Source organism: Poeciliopsis prolifica, unplaced genomic scaffold (assembly GCF_027474105.1).
Source record: "Poeciliopsis prolifica strain line A6 unplaced genomic scaffold, Auburn_PproV2 SCAFFOLD010, whole genome shotgun sequence".
NCBI lineage: Eukaryota > Metazoa > Chordata > Actinopteri > Cyprinodontiformes > Poeciliidae > Poeciliopsis > Poeciliopsis prolifica.
This window is the reverse complement of record NW_026562385.1, coordinates 6,090,963-6,099,318: the sequence shown is the minus strand read 5'-3', so window position 1 is coordinate 6,099,318 and position 8,356 is coordinate 6,090,963. Positions and strand designations below refer to the sequence as shown.

The 8,356-nt window shown below is 40.5% G+C and overlaps 1 protein-coding gene across 1 annotated transcript; it reads left to right on the top strand.

The window, feature by feature from the left end:
• The first annotated feature begins 3,546 nt into the window (after positions 1-3,546).
• LOC129363257 (protein phosphatase 1 regulatory subunit 29) lies at positions 3,547-7,560 on the top strand. Its single transcript, XM_055035244.1, has 2 exons — positions 3,547-4,055; positions 4,350-7,560. The coding sequence occupies exons 1-2, from the start codon at positions 3,714-3,716 to the stop codon at positions 6,840-6,842; spliced, it is 2,835 nt and encodes a 944-aa protein (XP_054891219.1). The 5' UTR covers positions 3,547-3,713; the 3' UTR covers positions 6,843-7,560.
• The last annotated feature ends 796 nt before the right edge of the window (positions 7,561-8,356 follow it).

Here is an 8,356-nt window from a genome sequence, read left to right as displayed (position 1 = left end):
TGGAGGCGCGACGGAAACCAGCCAGTGAATTTACATTTAGGCTGACAGTGGCCTTGCTCCAAGAGTCATGTTGGTGATAGTGTAGAGGCAATACAGACCCCCTCCAATTCTACCACCTGTCACAGCCAAGGCTTATTGGAAGCTATTAGAATTCATGGAGGAGAGTTTTATCATTGTGGGTAATGGACTGGAAGAGACATGCTGATTTGATGCAAATGTCAACAACATTCTGTTCTCTTAGCATGAGAGTAAATGGACATTGTCAATCATATCCGTTTCCATGGCAACTGTGAAGAATAACCGCAGCTTGTGCGCTGAGTGACCCAGATGTTTATCTGCATCAGGACGCAGCAAATGTGATGTGGCTTTCCTAACGTCTGTGGGTCCCCAAAAGAAAAGATTAGCAAAGAGACAAACAAAAACTTGTTTTAATTTGGTCTAAATCCAATCATGTATATATATTTGAAAGAGTCTCAGGTATGAAAAACTGGACAGCACCAGGGCCTGACATGATCCATGCCTATTGGCTAAAGACACTCACTGCCCTCCATGAGCGACTGGCAGCCCAAATGAACCAGCTGCTACGAAGTGGACATTGTCGTTGTGGATGAACAACAGAGGAAAGTCGTTGTGGTAGATGTAGCAATACCAAGCGACTGCAACATCAGGAAAAAGGAGCACGAGAAACTGGAGAAATACCAGGGCCTCAGGGAGGAACTGGAGAGGGCCTGGAAGGTGAAGACCACAGTGGTGCCTGTGATCATCGGGCCCTCGGGGCAGTAACCCCCAAACTGGAGCAGTGGCTACAACAGATCCCAGGAACAACATCAGACATCTCAGTCCAGAAATGTGCAGTTCTTGGCACAGCCAAGATACTGCGCAGAACCCTCAAGCTCCCAGGCCTCTGGTAGAGGACCCGAGCTCAGAGGATAAGAACCACCCGCGGTGGGTGAGAAGGGAATTTTTTATTTTTTTTTTATGTTGAAGTTTCAACTTCAACATGGCTGCCGAGAAAAAAGAACACCTTAGTGACATGCTGCAATTTGTTCATGTTTACTATAATGCATTTACAATTTCTATTGGCATTTGTATTCCTGAAGAGGAACAACACACTTCTTTGTGGTATGGTGAGATAAGAAAGCTAAAGGCAGTATTCAACAATGGATTCAGCTCCAATAATTACAACATTTTGAGGTTTAGCAAATGTCATAAATTAGACATTTTGCCTCAGTGATTGCTTGGTATTAAAACTAAAACACAAACTAAAAGTTGCATTAGGTACACTACTTCTATTTTTCTTTTAAAATGTAGTTAATAATAAAATGAAAAAAACATTTTTAGATTTTTTGAAAAATGTGTCCGTGCTATGAAAATGCTTTACCCAAAGAAGTGTTACTTCTTGGGGTAGATTTCTTCTCGTCCCATATTTCTAATTATGTAATCACGTCCCTAAACATGAGTTTGTTCAGACATACGGTGTCTCTTATGTCCCCCATGTGAACCCTTTGGGTTTTGCTATGTAGAGCACCAAATGAGATCATGTCTCATGTGGAGGGGATGAGAGCAACACAATGCATTTGAAGAGAGTGTGCTGAAATTTGTTTTTGGGTTTGTGATACTCTGTTTCTCTACTCCATTAGCGAGTAGAGAAACAGGTGAATAGCAACACATATTATCCATCCTCAGTACAAATATGAAAAAAATGTTTCATTCAAAATTAAATAAGAAAGATTCTGTTATCAAAATTACTTGATAAGTACTCCAGCAAATAAATAAATATCCCCTTGAAATAAAAGCTCATTTCAAAATATCAGCAATACTTCTATTTTTAAATGGGGTTTTATTTTGTCAATCACAGTTTTATTTATTTATGAACATTAATAACAGTGTTTTTGAGCATCATTTTTTAAGTATGTATTTCAAGCACTTTAATTTTGTAGCTCTGATTTTATTTTATGCTATTTTCAAAATAAAAATAGTAGTCACAAAATAGTACACCATTATGAATTAATGAAAGAATCACAAAAAAATTTCATAAACGCACCCATCAATCCTGAAATACATTTTAATGTTGAATGAAATGGCTCTGCTTATACAAATTGTATCTTCAGACGTTTGAAATTATTTACACAAAAATCTGCTTGCAAACTGCAGAATAATCTGATCCTATTATAAACATATTCATTTAAAAATGGAAAGTTGCAGATAGTTGGAAAAAGTCCATATTTAACTAATGTGAAATAATTATCCATAACCATTTAGCATTATAGTACCAAAAAATGTATATGTACTAGTGCAGGTTTTTGATCCTACATTTCAAATTATTCACATTTTTAAGGATATCCTTGAGCTAAGATTTATTTTGGAAGCTGTGGAAGAGGCCAGTAGTTTAAATTTCTTAATGTTCTGGTGTCTCAGCACTTTTAATCTGATCACATTCTCCTCCTGAAATCAGGACATTTACAAAAAGGGTCCTAATTAATGTTTGCAGTTTTCAGGAGTACTAAGCAGACTGAAAATGACGATGAACTTGATTTCTTTGCTTGCATCTCTGGAGACCCTTGACCAGAATAGCTGGTAATGAGTTCAGTTCTTTGAGCTGGAATTGGAAAGAAATGTGAATTTTGAGTACAAGCAGACTTTTGACCTTTTCCTGGTGCACATGAGGAGGTGCAGACTTAATACTCTACTGTTTATCTTTGCCTATAGCTTTGCTTTTATGCATTCCCATGTGATGTTATCCAACAACATGCATACAGTATAATTGAGTATGTCTGTATAGTCTCGCAAGCATTTCCCAGAAACCATATGCTTATTTTAATTTGCATATTTGTGCATATTGTGTGTTAGTAGCAAGCAAGAGGACAATGTGTGCTCTGATGCAACAGGCAACTAATCTGTACATGCTAGACTGCTATTCAAGTATCATGTAGATGGGTTTTGGAGTTTATGCTTTTGGCAGGATAGTGTTATAGGAAGAAATATCTAAGAAGATGTTCTGTCATTTTGGTGATTAATACTCCATGTTTTTCTGACAAATGTTCTCTCTGTGCAGATTAAATATTGGCTCTTGCTTAGATTCCATTGTAGTTATCAGCAAAGGTTTGATGTTAATGTGTTGGTGAGTGTTATGTAATCAAGGACCAAATAAGGATGAAAATGTGGCAGAAAAAAGGACTAAGAGAAGGTTTTGTTTTTGAAAGTAATTGTGCGTTTAAACTGTATTATTCGGCATTGCAAAATTGAATACGGTGCTGTTTTAGAGTTTTCATCCCACAAAAATGAATTTGTTCTTTTTTCAGAATAAGTACATATAAAAACTGATTCGTATAAAAATTCATAGTGTGCATATATATATTAATACATTTCTTGTGTTATGTTTTTCTCTATAGATCACTCCAAGGTCGCATGCCACTGAGTTACACAGATCTCAAGAGTTCAGTGAGAGCATGAAGACAAGTTGCTTCCCTTCAAATTGTAGTTCAAGAAATTATGACATAACAAGGATCTGCTGCTCATCACCATAATGCTGACACAGGCATTTTAAATCCCTCACTCCTTCTTCAGCACCCAACCCAGGCTCGTTTCTTTCTTTTTTTTTTTTTTTTTTTTTTGGAAGTTTTTCTGGTTTTCCTTTTCCTACAATCGAATCCTTCTTCGTCTTTGCCCCGATTATAACCTTTGCACTTTACCTTTTTCTTTTTGTTGACATCATGCAGCGGGCTTCCACAGTTTCAGTTCTCCTCCCTCTTATGCTTTTTTCGCTCCTCTTCTTTTCCTGGTTTCCCAACATGGCCAACGGGGACTGCTGGCTTATTGAAGGAGACAAAGGCTATGTTTGGCTAGCCATATGCAGTCAGAACCAGCCTCCCTATGAGACTATCCCCCAGCATATCAACAACACAGTCCATGACTTGAGGCTGAATGACAACAAGCTGAAAGCTGTGCTTTACAGTTCCATGTACCGCTTCACGAACTTGACCGATCTCAACTTAACCAAGAATGAAATCAGCTACGTTGAAGATGGCGCTTTTGCATCACAAGCCAATTTACAGGTGATTAAAAAAATTTATCTTCTGATAGAAGAAAATATTTGCTTAAATTTTTAGAAAAATCTAACTGGAAAATGTATAGAAATCAATGGTGAAGTACTGTCTTGATTAATTTTATAAATGTTTATTGCATAAAAGAAACATTAAATGCATCAGGAGTAATTCTCAGTAGTGTGAGCGTAACTTTAACTGTATTATCTAAGGTGCAAGCTGTTTTTATTTCCATTAGTTTAGGTATGCAGTTTAACACATGTAAGAAAACTACCGTAATAAGTATTTATTTATTTTTTCTCTCAGGTTCTTCAACTGGGTTACAACAAGTTGACGAATATCACTGAAGGCATGATGAGAGGCCTTGGTCACATGCAGTGCCTCTTCCTACAGCACAACCTCATTGAAGTTGTTGCAAACAATGCATTCTGGGAGTGTCCTAGCCTCAACAGCATTGACCTGTCGTCCAACAAACTCGCCCACATCGATCCGGTTACATTCACAACTCTCAACCACCTGATGGTATGTGAACTGGCTGCAAATCCATTTCACTGTGGTTGCGATCTTCTAGGTTTCCTGCGCTGGCTAGAATCCTTCAACAATGTGACACACACTTACGATCGCCTCCAGTGTGAAACACCAAGGGAAATATTTGGCTACCCTTTACTGAGTTCTTTTTCTTCAAGCCACAGTGGCCGTAATGCCAAAAACATTTTGAACCATCGCTGCAAGGATGGTGTGATGATTCCAGGAATGACGTCTCTGCCACCAGATATTGATGGTCCTTCTGGGATTGGACCAGACATGTTTGGTGGTGTTGGGCCATACTACCAACCCACCCCACCATCTTCATCCACAGATGACAGCTTGAGCCCAAGCATTAAGCTCCAACATGTTTCTTCGTCTTCTGCCTCGGTCATTATAAAAATTCCAAGACCGTTCAGCAAAATGTATATTCTTACACAATACAACTACTCAATGGCATCTGACGTCACCAATTTGAAACTGATGATACAAAAAATAACTCTCGACAAGCTTAGACCCAGCAATAATTACACCTTCTGTGTATGCTCTGTCCGTAACTCTCAGCGTTATAACCACACCTGTCTCCAGTTTACCACGCGAGGCCAAAATCGGGACGATATGCTCCCCACTCCCTCAACCACTACTCACTACATCATGACCATTGTAGGCTGCCTTTTTGGCATGCTCATTGTCATAGGAATTGTCTACTACTGTCTTCGTAAAAAACGAATGCATGATGAGAAGAAAAAGTCCATCTCTGTGAAAAAAACTATTCTTGAAATGCGTTATGGACCAGAGGTGGCAGCAGCAGTTGCAAATGATCCATCGGCAGTCCAAAAGCTTCAGGAGCAGTCCAGGGAGCATCACCAGTATCAGCATCACCATGGTGGAAAACTGTCCACATCCTCCAGCTCTGGACTGCTACATTCTGCAAACACGACCTCCTCAAGACTTTCCTCTATCCCTCAAGTGGAAAAGATGGCCTCAGCTTTCTCTGAAGCAATGGCTACAAGTAAAGGAAACTATATGGATGTGAGAACTGGAGGGGCTGGGATGGAAAGAGTGGGGGATGGTGGTCATAGCGGGAGAAGGGGCGACGATCTGAGGGATGATGACGGAACTGATCTTGGCGATGATTCAGATGATGATGGGCACGGCTCTGCCTCAGAGATTTCTACTATTGCCATGGAGGTGGACAAAGTTAACCAAATTATTAACAACTGTATTGATGCTCTTAAACTTGATGCAGCAGCAGTCGCTGCTTCAGGCACCTCAACAGGTCACACAGCTTCTAACAATCCCAACTCCCCGCCACCCACCAGCACCTCCTCCCTTACCCGTGGCCTAATCCCAGGAGGGACAGAGACATGTCAGGTCATTGCTCCAAACAAAATACCGCCTCCTCCACCCCTGCCTGCACTAAACACCCCTCTCTCTGAGCGACCAGGGATCACTGGTGGGGGGTTCGTTGTTTCTCCCCCATACAGGCACCCTCCCCCGGCCACAGCTACACGTCCCATTCAGCGGCAAATGAGTGCAGATGCAGCTGTTGTTATGGCAAATGCTGTCAAAAAACAGAGCAGCACCACATCTTGTGGCTCCACAGGTCGAGACAGGGAACGTGGTGGAAATCGAGTGTACAGTCTGGATGTTCCTGAACCAAGAAGCCCAGATGCTTGTAACCAACAACAGCCGCAGTACCCAGACCGAGCCAGTCCTGTGGGATGCGGGGAGCCGCTGGAGAGACTGCCTTTAGTTGGGAGTGGGAGCTGTGGAGGAGGGGGTGGTGGTTGCGACAGTGGTAGTGTTGGTGCCCAACATCCGGACAGCCAGAAGTCACACCATTACCATCAGCAACAGCAGATACAGCAGCAGCAGCAGCTGGACGTGCAGCAGGACTACCACTGCTCGGAGCACCGCCATTCTGTCCCAGCTCTTTACTACCAAGGGTCCCACCATGGCTCCCCAGCCCAGCGAGTTTCTTTTCTAAAACCCCTGACACGATCCCGCAGAGACGCAGCATCCTATTCCCAGCTTTCTCCTGCCCGCCAACACTCCAGTTACTCTGGATACTCTTCTAGCCCAGAGTACTCATCAGAGAGCTCGCTGCGAATCTGGGAGCGCTTCCGTCCATACCGAAAAGGGCCTCGTGATGAGGCCTGTTACGTGACAGCTGGAAATGCTCTTCGGAAGAAGGTGCAGTTTGCTAAAGGTGAGGACCTGCATGACATCCTTGATTATTGGAAGGGTGTCTCTGCTCAGCAGAAGATGTAAGTGCGAACGGAAGTTAAGTAGAGTGGGAAATGGAGTTTTGGTACTTTTTATCCTGATAAGCCCATGGGCCAGAGAAACCATTTGAAGTTTATTGAGGGGAAAAATGTAGGACAAATATTTCCCATGGGCTTGTTTTTTTTATTTTATTTTATTTTTTTGGCATGCTAGGTGTATAGGATATTGTGCTACAAACAAGTACTGTGAAACTGTGCCTGGGATTTGGACATTCATTACAGTGCTTTTTTGAAGTTTTTTTAACACTTCATTGTAGCATTTTTTCCTTTTTTTGATCTTTGTCTGTTTCTTTTATTATACAGGGAACAAATGCCAACTATGTAATTTAGTACTCTTTGAAGTGATCATGGTGTGTGATCCTATGGACCATTTTTTTAATCAGTGCCATGTTTCATCTCAAGCTTTGAGCTTATTTGATTCTAGATATTCCTGTTCTGTGTCGGAGTTTACATTCATTTCAGCTTTTAAATGGTAGGTGACTCGGAAAGTATGGAATTAAGGCCCTGTTTTAAGGCAAGCAAAAACAAAAATTGGTGACAAATCTGCACAATGCAGTGTTGTACTCTTTCCTTTCTTTCAAGCATTTGTTACAATGAAAAAATAGTTCATTTGCATTCAAATGGTGATATGAAATAAAAGCTATCAGGTCAAAATTAACTATTAAGCTGTGTGAATTTGGAGAGAGATGAGAAAAAGAAGTAGGGGTTTTGTTTGAAGCATCAAAAAGTTTTTTTTTTTTAACACTTTTACAATTATTAAACAAACTCTATTTTTTGGTAAAAGTAACAATGATTATTCATCATTCATGAGGATGATCCCTCAGTTGATACTTGGGGTGTGACAATACTTCCATCTCACAAAGATGTCGAAGTCTCAAGAACAAAATGAAACAACATTTTTTAGGAAATCTAAGGTTATTGTTCACATAAAGGGAAAATGTGACCCATATTTGAGTTATCCAAACCAGTCTGAACTCTCAAATTAAAATATTTTCACCCCGACAAAATCAGATTGGTGCCTCTAAGTCATATATGTATCTGACAAAGCGTGCTGTCAGAAGTGTCATGTCACGTTCTGTCTGACTTCTATGTCGGTGACGAAAGACACGCATCATAACTCTGCACTAGAAGAAGCCAGACGCAAACAACATGTGAACTAAGCAGTGATGACACTGGATGAAGCTAATCAATGGGAATACAGTAACAACACCGCCGTCTCCCATATTGCGACAACAATAAATGTATCTATAGTTTGCTGCTGTGTGATACGTACGTTCTTCTGCCCTTGCAGATTGCTTTGGGGTCGAAGCCGTTCACACACAACAAGCAAATTTAATTAGTAATGTCAACAAAGAAAAACAAATTTTAGAAAAGAAATGGAATTAAGCATCTATATTCTATGTGTGAACGTAGCCTTAGATTTTTACTGTCTTCTCTGTCAAATACAGGTTTTGCAAATCAAAGTCTGATTTAAAGAAACTATAATCAGTGCAGAGTATT